Source organism: Protopterus annectens, chromosome 5.part1 (genome assembly GCF_019279795.1).
Source record: "Protopterus annectens isolate FY-2018-M chromosome 5.part1, PAN1.0, whole genome shotgun sequence".
Taxonomy (NCBI): Eukaryota; Metazoa; Chordata; order Ceratodontiformes; family Protopteridae; genus Protopterus; species Protopterus annectens.
In genome coordinates this window covers 393,808,151-393,828,760 of record NC_056736.1, presented here as the reverse complement: position 1 = coordinate 393,828,760, position 20,610 = coordinate 393,808,151, and the positions used below count along the sequence as shown (strand labels likewise).

At 36.0% G+C, this 20,610-nt stretch overlaps 1 protein-coding gene across 3 annotated transcripts in view; it reads right to left on the bottom strand.

The window, feature by feature from the left end:
- REPS2 (RALBP1 associated Eps domain containing 2) overlaps nucleotides 1–20,610 on the bottom strand; it is a 2,057,440-nt gene that overhangs the window by 290,451 nt on the left and 1,746,379 nt on the right. For all 3 annotated transcript variants that reach the window (XM_044073054.1, XM_044073053.1, XM_044073052.1), the window contains exon 15: nucleotides 3,916–3,989. In XM_044073054.1, the coding sequence (XP_043928989.1) occupies nucleotides 3,916–3,989 (74 nt within the window). The remainder of the gene's footprint in view (nucleotides 1–3,915; nucleotides 3,990–20,610) is intronic.

The following is a 20,610-nucleotide window of genomic DNA, read 5'->3' as shown; positions in this document are numbered from 1 at the left end:
GGGGGGGACAAAGGGTCTTCCGATTGTAACATGAAGAGACGTCAACCACCACTGAAGGTCTCTCTTGCAAGAATCTGTGATGAGAATCATGTAGTGCATCAGTAGCTTTTGGTAGGACCACTGAGCGAAGAGGAGCCACTGAAGGATTCGCATATGCATCCTTGTGAGTGGTACAGCCAGGATTGCTGCCGCCATCAACCCTAGTACCTTCAAGACCTCTGCTGCTGTAGCTTTGTTCTTTGACACCAGTGAGATGACGTGTTGACAAAGAAGTGAGACTATTTCGATTCGAAGACGTAGAGTGGTGGTTGAGGTATCTAACTCTGCTCCTATAAAAACGGTATGCTGCGATGGCAATAAGGCAGACTTTTCAAAGTTGATTGTAATGCCTAATTGATGGCAGAGTGTCAGAGTATATTGTGTTGCCTGAGTCAATTGATGCCTGGTGGTAGTAGTGAGGAGCCAATCGTCTAGATATGGAAACACCTGGAATCCTAGACGCCTCAGGTGAGCCGTGACCACTGCCATGCATTTGGTGAGCACCCTGGGGACTGTAGTGAGACCAAAGGGCAGGGCTCGAAACTGGTAATGATTGGCTCCCAGCCAGAAATGCAGGTGACCCCTGGAGCATCTGTTCATCTTTATGTGATAGTACGCGTCCTTGAGATCTATGGAGCACATCCAATCGCCTTTCCCTAGGAAGGGAAGAATGGACCGAAGCGTGACCATTCGGAACTTCTCTTTCTTTACAAATTGGTTGAGTCTGCTGAGGTCCAAGATAGGTCTCCAGTCCCCTGTTTTCTTTGGTACCAAAATGAATCTTGAGTAAATTCCGAATCCAACTTGGTCTGCTGGGACTGGATGGATGACTCTTTTTTTCTAGCAATTTTTGGACCTCTACGATTGCGTGTTCCCTGAGACTGGGTGGAACATCTTAGGTGGGGAAGAGAACGGTATGAAATATCCTCTGGAAATGATGCTTTGTACCCATGTATCTGATGTTATGTTTAGCCAGGCTTCTGGGTATAAAGACAAGTGACCCCCGACTGCCTCCAGAGCCGAACAGCCGGGCCCCCTTTCAAGAGCGCTGGTAGGGCTGACCAGAGAACTGGCTTCTGTCACCCTGTTGCTGCGGACCCCCTCTGCCGTGTGGGCGGCTTCTTCTGTTATAACCCCCTCCTCTGCCTCTAGAGGGGGTTTCTCCATGTGTGTCCTGAAAGGCTCCCTGTGCTTTTCAAACCACATTTTCCCTCCCATAGGGCCCTTGGGGTAGGGCCGAGTAGGGGGTAGAAAAATGGACTCCAACGGCAGATAGGGTCTTGCCTTTCTGCTCACACCTGGTTAAAGTTTCCTTTACTTTAGGCCCAAACAGTGATGAGCCATAAAATGGGGTGTTGATAAAGGAAGACTTAAAGGGTTCCACAAAGGAACAGAGACGCATCCAGGCTCGTCTATGCAGAGCAATGCCTGAACTAGCGGCTCTACTCGAACCATCAGCTGCATAGGATATGAGACGCATGGACGAGTTTACAACTGAGTTTAGGGTAGCGAGCTGTGTGTTGACTTTGTCTGCAACCCCTGCAGCTACCGTACCCTGGAGAGCATCTCCTAGCTCTTTCAGGAGATCTCTTTGTAGTCTCATAAAATGGGTTAAATAGTTCAGTGATCACAGATAAAAAGTTGCTGAACTAAACATGCGTTTCCCATATCTAGCCATGACCCTAGAATCTCTGTTAGGAGGATGGATAGATGTGGATGTTTCAGACACTTCCTTTTTGGTGGTTGCAGCTACCACCATGGCATCAACAGGCACTCCTTTGGTCAAAAAGGCTTTGTCCACCGGGGCAGAGATGAACTTATTCGGCTTTCGAGAGACAGGTTCCATGACCTCCAGTGACTCCCATGCCTTACGAGAGATCAGCTCCATGAGCTCATCATAAGGCGGAGACAACAAAGAAGTGGAAGGTTGAGACCCAAAAGCCTTCAAGAGCACTGACTCGTCCTCAGTAGGGGTTTGGACTGCCAATCGCCCCTCTGACTAAGGATCTCTAATATCTCTACAAAGGAGATATGCTCAGAGGGGGATTGAGGGGACCCTTCTGACTCATCCAAGTCCATGTCGGATGTCAAAGACTCCTGTGGGGAGTCTAAGTGCCTCCTCTTGTACAGTCTCTTCCTGGGTACCTCTCCTCAGTGGGGAGATCTGGGGAGGTCTCGAAAGAGCAGGGGACGCCCTGTGGGGCCACTTGAGGCTCGGGGTCTCTACGCTTAGGGGGACCGGTAGATGTAGAGGCGGACACAGGAGCTTGAGGGGAGAAGGAAGCCCAAACTGGTGCCAACAATGTCTTAGGAGACAGGACTCTCCTCATGGCATCGAAAGCACCATGGCTCCGAGAAGGGGTAGAGGGATCCAGAGGGACCGTCTGATCCTCCCGCACCAAAACTATGGGCTCCGAGCCCGAAGTAGGAGCTAAGATCATCCGAGCTGAAGCCCTGAGAGGAAGAGTCAGCACCGACATATCAGTCCGACTATCCTCCCCGGACCCGACAGGAGAGTGTCGGCTCCTTGTGTCCTTGGTGGGCGCAGAGGACGTCTGAGTAGATGGAACCGATAACACAGGTGTGGTTCTTGGTTCCATAGGTTCGACAAGCATCGGTTCGGGCTCCTTCAGCTCTGAGAGTCCAGTACAGCTTGGAGGAGGAGTAGTCAAGTCCGGTTCAATGGTCTTCGGCTCAGACAAAGTGGTCGGGGCCGATAACAATTTAGCAAGTCCTGGTGCACGTAGAAGCTTCTGCACTAGCCGATCCATGTTCATATCAGAGAGGCTGACTGAAGACTTCGAGGAATGCACCGAAGGTGCTGACTGGAGCAGAGAAGAAGAGGGAACTTCAGAGACTGGCTCCAAGACTGGGGAGCTGGCTCTGAACCAAAGGGACATTCAGTTCCGAGGACTGTGGAACTGATGACCCTGTACCCTCTGATCTCTTTGCCTTCTTGGTTTGTTTAGAATCAGAAGATTTAGAAGAAGTGCAGGCACCTTCCTGGCTACCCAAAGCCTCAGAAAAAGTATGCTGCAGCAACCCCCTACCTATGAGTTTTCTCCTTCTCGCTAAGAGAACCCTAGATGAAAAAGAGTGGCAAATACTGCCGGAGTCTTGGAGGTGTTTAGCCCCCAGACAGTAAACACATTGGACATGTCCGTCTGTGACGGATATTTTCTGTCCACAATCTGGACATTTCTTAAACCCTGATTTGGGGTGAGACTTTTCTCTCTCATCTGACATATTATACAAGACACACCACAAAATTAACCTGTAAAGGTTAAATATACTAAACGGTATACTAAGAACAAGTTAAACTAAAAAGGGCTAGGAAAAGGCCCAACACTAAGAAAAACAAGCCAACACAGGGCACTATCACTACAATCTAACCTACTTTAAACTATTATTTTAACAAGAAACACACACACACACACACACACACACACACACACTCACACTAAATATGGATAATCTCTCAAAAAGAGAAGAAAAAAGTTTTTTTATAAACTTGCGATTTATCAAAATGGTCCGAGCTAACTGGATCACCGAGATCTCTCTTGCCGCGACAAAGTAGATCTGAGGTAATTCCAGCAGTGCATTGTGGGATAAGGGGCTTGGTCTCGAGCTACTGGCAATTTGCTATCGGCCATGTCGGAGCCGAGGATCAGCTCTGAACCCATCAGTGAGAATAAATTGCGAGATTTAACAACTTCACATCATAAATTTTCAAATTATTCAACAATGAAGGGACTGATTTTGTACTCTGCCTATGCCATTTCTGTATTTCCCTTACTAGGGAAGACTGTGGAAATACAACTTTAAACATGACTTATTTCAGACGGTCATTTGAAAAGTAATTTTGAAATGCTGTACCTGTGATGTAGGAGGCCTGGGAGGGAGTGCAGGAGGTGGTGGTGGTGGCGGTGGTAGCCATGGAGATTTGCCAGCTAAAAGGATAACAAAATCAGAAGAGCATATGAAAATGTACAGATGCAACACAATTAAAGCAAATAAACAAGCCTCAGTACACGTTAGAATTCCCACAAATAAGAAATGCAAGAAGGGTTCTTTTTCTTTTTACAGCTTCACGTCTTCAAAGGCCAGTACAATGGGGCATCAGGCTCGTTTGTAAAACAAAAATGATTGACACACTCAAGTGCAAGCAGTAGTGTGCCCTTGAAGATTGAGGCTGTGGATCCCAGGGATTTCTTCTGTGCCCAAGATGCAGTAACCTCAGAGTCGGCATGTGTATATGTAAAACAGCAGGGATGTATGGGATTAAGTCTTCTTGCTGGAGGATGCACTGAAAAATCACCATGCATAAACACTTCTTTAGTTTTCACTTGTCTGCTGTTTGCATTCAAGTGATATCACTCTTGTGATTGTACGTGTGTGGTGGTAACAAAAAAGTCAACAGCTTGTCATACGTTCAGCATGCACTGAATGCAGCTGTGATATGTAGCATCACAGTGTCAATATAATTTGTCTACAAACAGAACACATGAAGATATACAATTAAACATGTGGAGTCCAAACTGTGACTTTTTTACATTACAAACATTTTATAGCAGATTTTTCAGTACATCAGAAACCAGGGCAAGTCTTGTAGTGTGAAGGTTACACATTCCTTCCCACTATAACACATTAAAAGCTATGCTTCCAAAAGTATTTTCTATCTAAAGATGTCACCTTCTCCAGTATGCTGTTTTATCAAGCTGATAATCCCAAGATTAGGTGTTGAATTTGAGATATGTTCTTCAGAGGGAAGCAGGCTGGTTCTACAATACCAAACTGTTATGAAACTTTTTTTTTTCTTCTTCAACACTTTAAGAGTGTTACCAAAACACAAAGGGTACCACAGAAACTTGGGAAAATAGCAGATATGACTAGTACTGAAAAGTTTTTAAAGACTGAAATAATGAAGGACAAAACATCTTGGAAGGTTGTATGCAAGAATGTTATAAACCTGCCACAAAGGTACATAGGACTTTATAAACATAGCAGTGTAATAAAAAAAGAACAGGATAAAATGTAAAGAAAAAAAAATAAAAGGATATGGGAAGGAGTGAAACAGAGCTAACAAGTAAATATCTGGCATCAATAAGAAAAACATAAAAGAATATAGAGGATAAGAGAATACTGAGGAAGGAACAAAACAGAAATGCCAAGCAAGCATCTTGCATCTATAAGGCATATATTAGGATTATGGTAATGCAAAAAGAATATTAATATAAGAAATTGCAATGATTCACATGGAACTCTGAAACTGACAAGAAAAGAAAGATATCAACATTTCAAATTACACATGCAACCAGCAGGAGAGGTAAGATGTTTAACAGCAACGAGGCACGGGTATGCAAGGTCCAATAAGAACACAAAAACTGAAGTGTACCTGATAAAAGCTAGAAAGAACAAAGATGACACATGAGTTAAAAAAAAGACTGAGCAGTACAGCTTCTCAGCTGTAAAATTTCTCATAGCTCCAGAATAAATCGATTAGTAGTGACCAATTATCAATACTAGTATGTTTTGAGTGTTTTCTGCTTGTCTGTATGAGCTATGTGGCTATGTCCTGTCATTCTGGTTTTGTCCCACCTCTGAAAAACATGCTGATTGACTGATTACCAAAAAATACCCATAAATGTATGCATATCTTTCTCTGTGTGTGTGTGTGTGTGTGTGTGTGTGTGTGTGTGTGTGTGTGTGTGTGTGTGTGTGTGTGTGTATATATATATATATATATATATATATATATATATATATATATATATATATATATATATATATATATATATATATATATATATATATATATATATATTGTGTGTGGGGGAGGTGTTTTAATAAAAATAAAATACCAACCAGAACTGCAGAAGAGTAATGAGAAATTAAAAAGAAAAAAAAAACACACACACACACACACACACACACACAAGGAAATGACCAGAAGTTAACTACAGGATATTTCTTGCATTATGTGCTTTTGTCTCACAGCCATAGACTTTTTGTCAGACTAGTTTATTTTTTAAGAAAAGTTTTATTAATTTAATATATTTGCAATATATACACACACAAGAATAAATTCAACATCACATACTGCTATACAATGATAGGAATACATTGAATCATCAAGGCAATATTAAACAATTAACACATAAAGAGTCTTAGTATTTTAACAGTAACATTTCAAGGCTATCCCAGCCACTAAAAGTCTTAATATGATTTTTTTAGATCTTATTCTTATCATTTCTTTTTTCAGTTTTACATGGTATTGCTGATAAATTAAAAAAAATTCTTTTAATGTAAGAACTGAGTTTGATTCCGATTTTTTGCAATACCTTTTCTAGCTACTGTAAGACGTTTCCAGAACACTTTTCTTGTTTGGCTTTTACAGATAAAGGAAGTAGAATATTCATTAGTATTACTGATCTGGTTAAAGAACAATTGTCAGACCATAACCCCTTAAAAAACATACCTGTCTCTTCCCAATATACATTTAATTTTTCACAGTCCATAAACATGCATGTCCAGCTGGCTTTTACATCTTTACTGCAACTCCAACAAACTGAAGAAATCATTTTACTAAACTTAGAGATTTTATAGGGAATAACAAACATTTTCTGTATATATTTCCACAAATTCACTTTAGAAGCTCGAAATACTGAAATATCGAAATTCAGTATTTCGAGCCCATAAAGTGGAATCCTGAAAACAGGGAAAGCTCAGAAGGGAGAAATTCAAAACCTCAAATACTGGCAGTTTTGAATTTTACGCTTCTGAGGTTTTGCTGTGGTTATGGATTCATGTTATGTGTGTGTGTGTTAAGGGTTTTGGGTAGGGGCTGTGGTGTGTGTTAGTGTGTTTTGTTGCTATGATGTGCATGTGTGAGGAGAATGTAGCTTGTGTGGTGGTGTTTTGTGTGTGTTTGTGTTTAGTGTGACCTTGGAGTAAGAATATTTAAGTAGGGGGGTGTGGGGGTGCTGCCCCGCACTTGGGTGGGTGTAGGGGGCTTGCCCCCTGCTTTTATGTAGTAGAGAGCTTGTGTTTGTATGTGTGGAGGATGGGGTGTGTGTGTGTGTGTGTGTGTGTGTGTGCAGAAGCGCGAGATTTTGAATTTCACGGTTCTGAGTTTTCGTGGTTTCAAAAATTCGACTTTATAGCTTCGAAATACTGAATTTTGATATTTCAGTATTTCGAGGATATAAAGTGAATCCATATTTCCACATAAAAACTTTCCAGTATAAATCTGAAGAAGTTTGACCAACATATTTAAGTAACAAAGTTTTCTTACCATCTATTGAGTCTCTCATTCCACTACTAACTAAAAAGTTCCAGAACTTAGCATCAAAATTATTATTATTTAAATTCATTTATGTGCAAGAATAATACCGCTAAACACTCCCAAAGTATCTCTCAGCAAAAGCAAAACCAAATATAATAAACATATATGAACTGTAGATACACCACGAAGTCCAAGGTTGGTAACAAAGCTTCTTTATTCAAAACATAAAAAATAAAATAAAGGATGAGCGCATTGGCGTGCACCATCACAGATCTACTTCAGATAATTTGATACTCTTTTGATATATTTTTAAATATCATTTTTAATCAAATCAATCAATTTAACAATTATACAATACACATTTTCTCAATTCAAAAGTTAAAGTGACCTAATGCATTCAAATAGTATTAGCCTGTGTTTTTCATCATTAATGAAGGTGCTCATTTCAAACAAAAACCTATCTGCTTGAATATTACTTTAGTAGTATATGTGTTTTGAGACAATATCCTATAAAGACATTAAAAATATTGGCATTAACAATACAATACAATTAAATACAGGCATTAACAATTATATTTCGTTAAAACCTATTTTAGAACAGTAAGTCTATTTTAACATAGTCATCAAATAATAGTTCATAAATATGGGCACAATAGTTTTTTGTATCCCACAGAATTTATAATTGTGCATATAATATTTTGTTCACATTTTTAAAATTTAATGTATTAGTGATGTCAGTGCTTTTGTTTATAACATTGATGAGCTGTTTTTAACCATTTCTTAGTGATCAAATAATATAGTAATATGAATTCATGATTGACATAATACATGAAATATTTAGTATTTTAAGTTTATAATTTCAGGCAGTTTTTCATTATTTGTTTATAGACTATATTTATTGTATAACGATGATACCAATGTAGCCTGCTGATACACTGTATGAATTTTTAGATTGAATTGTTTAAACATGGTTTACCATTTATACATTCAGCTAGTTATTCTTTTATGTTCAGACCTGCAGTATAAAAAGGCTCATAACATGCTTTTTATGAGATTTATACAGGTTATCGATTCTCTATTTAATGAGACTAACTAATAGTATTGATTAATGTTATATATTGATTTACATCATTTTATGTTATGTCAATTTCATGATTCACAAGACATAGATGCTTTTGTTATGATAAAGTGCTTCATAGATACTTTAATATTTTCAATATTTTTAATGTCTTTATAGGATATTGTCTCAAAACACATATACTACTAAAGTAATAATGTGCAACACTTTATCATGATGCACTAACAGCGATTTTACAAGAGTATGGCATTTCAGGTCTTGCATACTTACTGGTTACAGATAGTACTGTTTAGCACTTTGTATTATGTTGTCAGGATTTTTCAGTTAAAGTTTTTATAAATATTCAAGCAGATAGGTTTTTAACAATATGTGTTATTTTTAAACATTTTTTTTTTTAAGTGTGAAATGAATGATGCACCTTCATTAATGAGAAGCACACAGGCTAATACTATTTGAATGCATTAGGTCACTTTAACTTTTGAATTGAGAAAATGTGTATTGTATAATTGTTAAATTGGATTGATTAAATGTTTTACAAATGATATATAAAGAGAAGTCAAAACATTAGTAAGTAGATCTTTTATGTTTTATGGAATAAAAAAGAAGCTTTGTACCAACCTTGGACTTCTCGTGGTGTATCCTACAGTTCGTATGTTTAAATTCATTTATACAATTCGGACAAGCTTCCTCTGTAGATCAATTTACCTTCAATGGTAGCATTCATATATTCATCTAATGGGAAATAGTGTTTGATTCCTCTTCACACATCTACAAATTAATTTAATATTTTACTGATGGATAATATTAACTGGTTAACAGATCCATTCAACTTAGAATCTTTTATTAAATATTCTCACAACTTAGCTTTTTCTTTTTCAAACAATTAGACCACAATATCAATCTATTCCTGTCTAGTACATTTATTTTAACATTGTTCTAAGTTTCTTTAAATCTACAGGTGTGCGCAGTTGGAAACCAGAAAAATTTCCTTTTTGATATAACAGAGTTTTAAAAGCGTATTGTTTAACTAACTTCATGCATGAAGAGTCTAAAGAAATGAATTTCATTCTAAGGTAAATTTTATTAACCAGATGAAAGGATTGTTGCATATTTCTAAATTATCATTTTGATAAACCTATAAGAATTTAGAATAATCCTCTCCTGAATGTTTTTCCACTGACTAGTATAAGTTGACTGAGTGTATAACAGAGCTAAAATATGCAGCAACAGAATACGATTCTACATCTGGGAAGCTAATACCATCAGACTCCCATAATCTTATATGAGTTCTATAAGAAATTCTCAGCTTTTTTTAGGATACCAAAAGAATTAAGTTAACATTTTTACCATTTTCTTTAAAAAGTTTTTGTCAGGTTTTAAACCTATTGAATTCATTATGTACACAATATCTTGGATAATATACTAATTTTAATAAGTACTAACCTATCCTAAAAAGTGAAAAAAAAATCATTATATTTTTTACGAAGTAATATTACTTCAATTATTTTTCCAAAATTATTAATAATCCTACTCACATCTTGATAGATTTTTATTCCTAAATATTTTAGTTCTTTTCCTTTGTAATTATATGTATATGTAGTCATTTATTTAACACTAAAGTTTCAGTTTTAAAATTATTAAAGCTCAGCAGTGATACTTCATGAACTTTTCATTTTCCTCATATTTTTCAATTGAATAATTTTAATCTCCTATAGTTAGCAAAATATCATCTGCAAAAAGCTGCATTTTAGATTGACAATCCTTGTTAATTGAAAACCCATCATTTTTTTTCATTGCTTCTTATATTATTAGCTAAGGGTTTGATAACTATTGCAAACAGTTGGGAGGACAAGGGACACCCTTGCTTTGTGCCTTTGTTTACAGTGAATCCTCGAGAAACGTAAGATCGAATTTTAGAATATGCTTTGCAGTCTCTCTTTAGGTTTTTAATATTCCAATAAATTGTTCTGGAAATGCAAATGATTCTAAAGTTTTAAACAAGTAGTTTCAATGTACAGAATCAAAAGCTCTCAATATCTAAGCTAATTATGGCCAATTTCTTGTTCATTCCTTTTGCTAAATCTAAGATAGTTACTGTCACTTGTCTTGTGTATCTGAATAAGACAATGAGGCTTGGGTGTTTGTTTAAGTAGTTTATTACACAAAAACACCATCAGGATGGAGGACTGGAACATTAAACTTAAACGAACTGACTGACTACTTTCAATCTGGCTGCTTACTCAAAATGGCAGTCTTGCTTGCATGTGCTCAGTACTCATGTGCATGTGACTGGAATTCTTCTTAAAGGTACGTAACACACACTGATCTACATTCTCCCTCTTTGCTAAGCTGTCTCACACTGACAACGACATTTGAATAGGCATGCAATTTATAGAGACAATAATAAAAAAATAAAAAAAAATTCATGTCCATGTTGCTGTGTAGCTGGAACTAGGTCTGGAAATCTGACCTGATCTTGTAATATAATAGTTAGGACTGGGTTTAGCAACAGGGACGGTCACTAGAGAATGTTCTGCTTCAGGACTTTCAGGGATATTCTCAGGAACAGGAATAGCTGACGGAATTGTCCTCTGGAACTGGAACATTGGATAAGTCACTCTGAGAATTACAGACTTTATTACAGACAAGATGCTGTAACTTTGGCTTGGACACTGATAGTAAATGCTTCCGATTCTGCCTAACTTCCATTCCCTGTGATTCCATGATGTACGATCTTGGTTCTTGACACAAGCTTTTCATAAGTCCAATCCAATCAAAAAACCTTTTCCTGTTTGCATCCTCACTATCTCCCCTTCTTTTAATGGATTAAGAGGTTTGCTGGTATTATCATAGTAGGATATCTGGGACTAATGCTTTATCAGTAGTTGGGCTTTCACTGCTTTGTTGTTTTTAGCACATTTTATTAATTTATTTAACATTTGTTTACCAGGAAAGTCAGATTTGGAATGAAGTGGAGGCCCGGAGAGAAACACTCCAGATGCATGTCTTTGAAACAAGGGAGGAAACCGGAGCAGATATGAATTTTTTCACCACCATAAGCAACAAGCTACACAGACTTGCCCAAATCAAGTTGTTGTGCAGCTTTTACTCTAGCAAACATTTCTGCTGACATAACATTGCACTTTGAACCAGTATCTACTCTGAGCTCTACTAGTCTGTCATTAATTCGAACAGTACAAAAGATTTCACTTTTTGTCCATAAATCTACTGCATTGACTGTTTCACCAAACACAGACACACCATCAACATAAAAAGTAGGGTTGCAGCTTTCTAACTGATCAACTCACCTCTTTGAATGCTCTATTTTAATAAATGAATGTGGCTTATTTGATTTACAAAACCTTTGAAATTATTTCACTTTTTACAAGAATGGCACTGCTGACCAAAAGTTAAGCACTGTTCTCACCTGGGCTTATGGTTACATCCACAATTATGACAGTTGACTATGAGGCTAGCTATGGGTTTTCCTGAGTCATTCCTGTGCTTTGCTGCATGCACCCTGGGCCTTACTAAAGCTGGTCTTAGTTTTGCTGGAGCGGCCATGCCTTTAGGCCTGTATATTTTAACCTCTTGCATTTTAACCATCTACACTGGCACTAGAAGAAGCCACGTGCGTGCTTTTCTCATTTGTAAACCTATTTGTGTGCTTTTCTGTATGCTGATATATCTGACAAATCTCAATGGTCTTATCTGAAGATAAATCACTATCTCGAAGTAAAATCTTTCTCACTGTATCATTGTTAATACCAAACACAAGCCTGTCTTCTATCAACTCATCTCTCAGATCACCAAATCTACAAGTTTTAGCCTTATTTCTCAAATCGGTTATATATACTGTACTGCAAAAGTTTCACCAGGCTTTTGATTTCTGGTATAAAATAAGCGCCTTTCCATTGTAATATTTGTCTGGGGGTTGAACATTTCTCTAAATTTACATTTTAAGCAGTCAAGGTCTTCCCACCTTTCAGCAAAGTACCACAATATGGTAGTCTTCCCCTTCCCCTGCCAAACACAGCATGTGCATACACAAAAGAACACTCTCTTTCAATGACTTCTGAACCAGCTAAATTAAGAAGAATAAATGCTTTTGTACGTGCGTCTTTGTCAGAAAAAGCACCCTGTATGAAAATATTGTACTCTTGCTCAAACACACTCCAATTTTCTGCAATATTGCTATCAAACACCAGAGTATTTAGTCTGTGAAAACCTTCTGCCATGCCAACAAATTATGTTTAAACACAATGAAGTGTTGGCCATTGTAATTATGTTTGAACATTCACACATACCAGGTACATGTAATAATATTCAAATGCACAATAATCTCTTTGAAAGACTATACCTTGTGAAATATTCTCTTTGAAATGACTGTACTTTGCGAAATAACTGCACTGTAATACTGCACACACTTGCCAACACTTTACACACTTTTGATACTTCGAATAGCTTTAGTTAATGCGAAAAAGTACATTGGCAAAAAATACAGTTGTTTCACATTTTTTATGCATTTTTTCAAACATTTTCATAATTATTTTGAATATTTTTATCAATATCTCACAGTTTAAAACATTTAGTTTAATTAGAATTTTGTTTTGAGCATTTTGAGTGCTTTGTTTTATATTTGTCGTGAAAAAAATCATTTAAGTGAGTTTTACTACCTGGAATTCATTTCTGACTTGTTTGCTAGTCATTTGAGCTTTGGATGATCCACTCCTGTATATTCCTCCATTTCAAACTGCGTGCCTTATGGTTTTGACTCTGGATCCCATTCTGACACCATGTTGCTCGTCTTGTGCATCTGAATAAGAAGATGAGGCTTGGGAGTTCGTTTAAGTAGTTTGTTACACACAAGCACATCTGGATGGATGACACGAACACTTAAACTAACAAACTAGCTGACTGACTGCTACAATCATACATGCTTTAACTCTGGTTGCTCACTCAAAATGGGACTCTTGCTTGCACATGCTCAGTACTTATATGTAAGTGCCCACTGACTCAAATGATTCTTAAAGGTACATCACACACACTGATCTACAGTTACCACCATTTTTATATTATCATACATTAATCTATGCACTATAAATCCTGTTTGATCTTTATTAATTAATCTACTACAGCTCTTAATCTTGTAGCAAAGATGGAAGCAAATATTTTTTAGTCTATATTTAATAATAAAATAGATCTATATCAGGAGACTAAGTTATTATCCCTTCCTTGTTTAAGTATAGGTGGGATTACAGAAAATTTCCATGAGGGATTAATTATTTGGTCACTCTGAATTATCCTGAAAATGTCAATCAGTATTTGAAAAATATTTAACAGAAGCGGATTATATAATTCCATACTTAAACTATCTAACCCTGGAGTTTTACCATTTTTCCATTTTTTTAAAGCTTCATTAACTTCTATTACTGTAGTAGGTTTACTCAACAGAGAGATTTTTTTTTTGGTCATTAATGTATTAGTAACATTTTTCTTTAAATACTTGTCAATTATGTAATCATCAGGATTACTATTTTTTATCTTTATTAAGATCCCCATGCATTTTTTAAAAATATTAAGCATTTCCTGTATGACTGAAGTAAGCTTATTAATGTCAGGATTTCGCACATTATTGATTTGTGACTTTTTGCTTAACATCTTACTTCTATTAGCAAATGTATGTAGATTTTATGAAGTCATTGCATAACTGTGCAATTAATTTTTACTAAAGCTCTCTCTCTACTTTATGCATTAAAAGTATTTGATAGTTTGGCATTAATTTTTTTAATTACTTCAGTATTATCTTAATGTCTTAGTTGCCAAAACCTCACTTTGTGTATTTCATGTTGCATTTCTAACAACTCTTTATCCCACTCTTTAATTTTATTACTAGCCCATCTTCCCATTCTACCTTTAATATACATTTTGTAAGGAGTGTCATAGTGTGACTTTACTAACCTGAAGATTATCATTCAAAGATAAAATTTCGATTTGCTCCTTAAGAAAACTCTTACATTCTTTTAATTTCATCATATATACTGGGATTATATAAATAATCTGAAATGTCCTTGTATCCATTAGCATATTACTATTTAGTGCATTATGATCAGATAAAGGACAAGGAATAGTTTTAAAATAATTCACTTTATTAAGGAAATCTGTACTGCCATAAATCCTGTCACTTTTTGTTTGCGTCCCATATGCATAAGAAAAATGACTGAAGAACAATGACTTATCTTCTGCTTTTACTATTAAATCAACTAAATTATCACCAACCCATCTGTTTACTGCTTTAGCTGATGATAGAATTTTAGCTTTGTTCTGTTTACTTGTACCTTCTATAACAGATATGCAGTTAAAATTCTTTGCTAAAATTAAACTATCATTCCAATGACGCTGTAGTAAGTTTAAGTGATCTTCAGGGACTTTTATACCTATTCCAGGGATCCATTAAAAACTAGCCAGTGTATAGAGTTTGCCATTATATTTAATTATTACAAACGTATGCATTCATTTGATATTATTAATGGATTCCATGGCCTGAGGCATTACAGTAGATTTTCTCCAAAGTATAGCAGTTCTTCTCCTCTTTTTGTTAAAAGAAGCAGATGATAACCTTCTGTAACCCAAGTTATTTAAATACTGCATAGCTTTATCTATCAAGTGAGTCTCTTGCAAGACTATAATGTCTCCTCTGTTTAATTGTAGATATCTCATTACTAACATTGTTGCTAATATTTAATCCATTTACATTAATAGATAATTAAAATATCCATACTGTGTATTTAAAAATATTCCTTTTAAAAGATAATAGGACACATTTATCCACCGTATTAATTTAATTGTATATAAGTTCATAGGGGGTTACTAGGCTAATGACCATAAGGGCCTTTTTAAGCCTAGCCATGCATCCCAAATTTCTGACAAGTTCTGGTGCCCTTGATTAGTATAAGTAGGGGGCTCGGGAAGGTGAAATATTTACAAGCATGGGCCTGGGAGATGAACCAATTATAGGCTGCCTCTGTGCATTAGAGACACAGGTGCCAAACCAGGAAATAATTTCGTGCTCCTCATCCAATTGCCCAAGTTACACTTGAACTGGGTTAGAGAAGAACTCTAATGCATTCCTCCAACACTATCTTAACTTTTGACATTCTTTTGAATTCTTCCCTTCCACAAACTAAACTACTAAAACTCGTAAATAAAAACAAGATAAAATGATAACTGCACATACCCCTAAGAAAACACAACCTAACATGGATACCAAAGTTCCTAATTAGCCTAGCAAATAGACAAACTACTATACTATCACTCTACTTACAAATAATGAATGCAAGTATTATGTATAAGTTAAAAATAATAAGAGTATTCATTTATAGATATTTTTTCCATTTATAACTTTCCCTATTACTACATAAAAGTTTAATAATTTTCTTCTATTAATCACAAATATTAAATAATCCAACAGATAGTATACTATATATTTATTTATGTAATAGTAGTATAAACTATCCATTAAATAGTCCTAAATTATTTGCTCATTCAACATTATTATAACTAAAATACTACTTTATTTTCTATCAAAATGGATGTACAGATTCAACAATATAACACTCAAATGTATGTTCTAACAAAATGAATTATTTCAGGTAGTATTAGTGAATCTAATAACATCCAATATGCAAAAAGCTTCAGAGTTCACATGGCCAAGCTTCAAATTTCAGCTTTCAGGATATTTTCAGATATTTTTATATGATTTTGTATGTAAACTATATGAGATCTTGCACATTCACATTTCTGCCATATGCAGATATACGTAATACATATCTTTCTTATAAGCAATTTATTTAAATATATTTTTGCTTTATTTGTCCACTAATATTCTACCTTATTCTATATAACTTACTGATACTGCTTTTATAATCTTACATAGTAGATATTTTTTCCTTGTACATTTATATATTATTCATAAGATGTTTACGCTTGTTATTAATTTTAGTATTACAAGGAATCTTGACTACATATATGAAATAATTCCGGCTTGTTTAATCTGAATATGTAAATAAGCAAACATTCTCAAGATGTCTAGCCAGGAAAAAAAATAGACGGTGTAAGCTGATTTAGTGCTTTCATTACACTAAAATACTGATATTTAAAACATATTTACAATTATTTACAAAAATAATTTTATATATAAAAATATACATAATAAAATGTGATGTTTTACCACATTTATAATCTTTGGGATAATAAAAAGCATTTAATACTGACATGCTCATTTAATCCTGTTTTTTATATGCTGCAAAACTAATTTGCCATTCTACTTCATTGCACTCTTAATGTGTTTTACTGTCAAACTCTCTGGAAACTGAACAGGGATATAAACATATTGATGAATATTAAGGGCTATAAACATATTGATGAATATTAAGGACTATAAACATATTGATGAATATTAAGAGCTATAAACATATTGATGAATGTTAAGGCCTATAAACATAGTGATGAACATTAAGGCCTATAAACATATTGATGAACATTAAGGACTATAAACATATTGATGAATATTAAGGGCTTTAAACATATTGATGAATATTAAGGACTATAAACATATTGATGAATATTAAGGACTATGTTCCCAATATACGTCTTAGTTAGCTCATCCAGTACCATCCATAAGCTTTCAGAAAATTAATTTGGATCAAACTGGAAGACCATTGTTTCACAAGGGGAACATGAAGGCCCTTATTTAAAAACAGAGCACTTCTGAAGTGCCATTAGCCACTGAAGCACACTTGTTGTCTTGCAAGGAAACACTCTAATGATCTAAATGTGAAAAAGCACACCACTGCTAGGTTAGATAATGTGGTCCAGCATGTTTTTTTTTTTTTTTATTCTGGCATCTTCTAATTTCCTGTTAAGTGCATTCCAACAAAGTAGCACGGTCTTAGGGGCATGCAAGTGGAGAAAAAGGCCACTCCCTTTTATTTTTTCTTGTCTGCTCTTAATCCTGTCCCAGGAATGTTCTTGGGAACCTATAACTTGTGGCAGGGCTGGATGCACATGGGTTTCTTAATACTTGGCCATCAGGTGCCCCAAGCATAAAGGGTCTTGGACAGAAGACTATGCCTTACTGTCACTGGCTGATGCTCACACAGTGTTGACTGCTGCAAGGTACTATCCTAGGAAATAGATTATTGTCCAACAAGGTAACTTGCAAACTAATATTACCTGAACACTAATTAACCTGATACTACTAGCAAACACACAATATTTTTATTCAGAAAAAGAAGCATTGTTACTAGACAAGGTTAACACTCTAGTTTTACTGAGATGGGTTGTTTCATATTTTGGAGTTAGCTTGGCACTGCAAACTGGATGGGTATGCTTATCAATATATCAATATAATTCTTAAAGCTAAATTAAATTGAGGTGATTGGGATGACTAACAATTGGACATAATTTAGTATGTTAGACAAAATACTTGTAGTTAAATCAAAGACTGATATCTTGGAATGTTAATGGGTTCACAATTTACATTAAGAGTGAGAAGTTTTGTTTACTTCAGGAGGTTATCCCCAGATGTAATTATTTTGCAGGAAACTCACTTGAATGAAGAAGTGCATTGAGGGCTGGTTTTAAATTTGGGATATATGAAACATAGCTAGAAGGTAGTAGAAAGGGTGATTTTGTTTAAAGATGTCCTTCTGTTTTTTTTTTTTAATTTTATTTATTTATTTTTTTTTGTGATGGACACTATGGTAGACAAATAGGATGATATGGTTTGATAAAATGAAAACCAGAGGGGTTGTGTGTTCTTACTGCAGTTTACATTCCTCCTGGTACTTTAATATGGGATTTAGCTTCAATAGTGAAGGAAGAGGTATACATTTAGGATAAGCAGTTACTTCAGCAGAGGACAGGAACACTACTAGAGAGTCAGAAGAGTCAGAGTGTACTCTGGTAAAAGGGTAGAGTTAATTCCTTCTACGGGTATACACCTAGGTGTAACCCATTGCTGGTGGGAATGCTGAACCTTTTTAAGTGGACAATACGTCAGCTGCCAGGGTTCAGTTGTTACTCAACAAGACACAAGCCTTACTCCACAACACACGATGCATTTGTTTCAAAGAAACAGGCTTACTTATAGGTTCCACAATTTCCCTAAGCTCCCTTTGTCACTTTCAGAACACTCCCTGATATTATGATCTATTTTGACTGATAATCCCAAGTGAAGCATTAACCTTTTTGTTCTTAAAAACAGAGCTCTCAAGGACATTACAAATGGAATTTCTGAAAACAGGGTTAAGGACAATAACTTGGGCTTGGGCTCCTGTGCTGATCAATGGGAAGCCTTAAAACAATGGCTAACATTATCCTTAAGAAAAATGGAGGTGTACAGGGGAAGACAGAAGAGTTTACATTTAGAACCTCCGAAAAGCACACTTTGAGATATTGCAGGGGAAATAAGAAGCCTTAAGTAAATACAGACCAGGCCAAAGAAACTATGGATAAAGTGTATGCAATAAAAGGTAGACTTTGCCAAATGCCAGTTCCTTGCCCAGTCTCTTGAGTTTACTCCCCAGTAATAAGAAATTCTTGGCCATTAAACTATGAAAATAGCAGGAGGGTACAAGCATTTTTTCAAATTTTACCTTCGATTTGGGGCAGGCAGTTAATTCCCCTCTACAAATTCATTATTCAGTTTTATTCACAGCCCCATGGCCCATCATTACCCTGGGGCTTTGCCACACACACAAATTCTGTGACTGTCTCAACTCACCTCAGCTCAGTCAGAGACACTTGCATGTCCCACTACAACTGATGAGCTCTCAATGGAGCTTAAGAGCTGAAAGACTCCATAGCGAGATGGGCTTCCAGTACTGGGATATTTGAAGGAAGGTGATCGGTTTTGTCAATCCCTACTGACACTTAGCTAATGCCATTATGAAGTCTGGAGTAATCCTTCTCTCTTGGAAAGAACCCACAGTTGTAGTACTACTACTACCCATAGCAGGGGAAGGATGCCCTTCAGGTTGGTTCTTATCCAATTTCTATTTCGAATCATGATTACAGGATATTTACTCACTGTTGGTCTATAGGTTTGCAGCAGTTTTTCCCAGATTAAATTACCTAAAACAAACAGGTTTTGTTTGTGGTTGCACCACTTTTAGATAGTTTGATAAAAGCTAAACTGGTCATTAACCAAGCAAACAGCCTGGAAGTTCCTCTTCTACTAGCTAGTTTAGGCATGAAGAAGGCTTTTGTTAGAGTTATTTATTTAATTTAATTTATTTATTTGTGATACTAGAAAAGACTGGTTACACACAGCAGCTTGTAACCCTTATACAAAAACATTATAGTTCGACTTCAGAATCAAGGCAGAAAGAGTTTCTCCCATAACATCAAGTTGTGGAAGGACAAAAAGATGGGGTGACCCTTACAGCCCTTAACTATTTGCACTTTATATGATACTGTTGAATTAAAAGCTGTGGAATTCTCTCCACCATGGAGTTACTAGAGTGAATTGTTGGGTTTCTGAATCGATATACACAGATGACATGCTGATATATCTCCTGGACCTAAAGCCATGGCTGAACATGATTTTTAAGGAAATGACTTTGTTTGATGAGCTCCCAGACTTCGAAACAGATCAATCTAAACAGCAAATGGTCAAAGTCAACTATGTTCCCTTGCAGGTAAGCTTTGGGCAGATTGCGTTCCCTGGTTGGTCCCTTTCTAATGATGAGCAAACATTACTGAAACTGACCAGCAGTCCATTTATGGAAAAAATATAATAAAAAAATAAATAATTTTAGAATATGGAGGGACATTAAGTTAGATATTCAGTAAAGAGTACTTAGCATTACATAGTTTGACGTTCCTTTGGTTTTGTATGCATCTCGGAGCTTCCTAGATAAGTTACCAGACTCCTTTTTGGTGAATTTGAAGAGATATTTTTTCCATTTCTGTGGGTAGATTGGAAAGAAAGATACATTTGGGATCTACTTACCCTTCACGAGGGGAAAATGTACAACTCATTGCTGATTTGGAATTATACCCCTTTTCTGCTTATTTTAAAATCCCATGGAGGCTTCTTTCCCAGGGACATGATTTTATCAGGAATCCTATCATCTTACAGAACTTTTTATAATACCTTAGTGTAAAAAATGCTACACACAGCTCCCCTATTCTGGAAGATCTA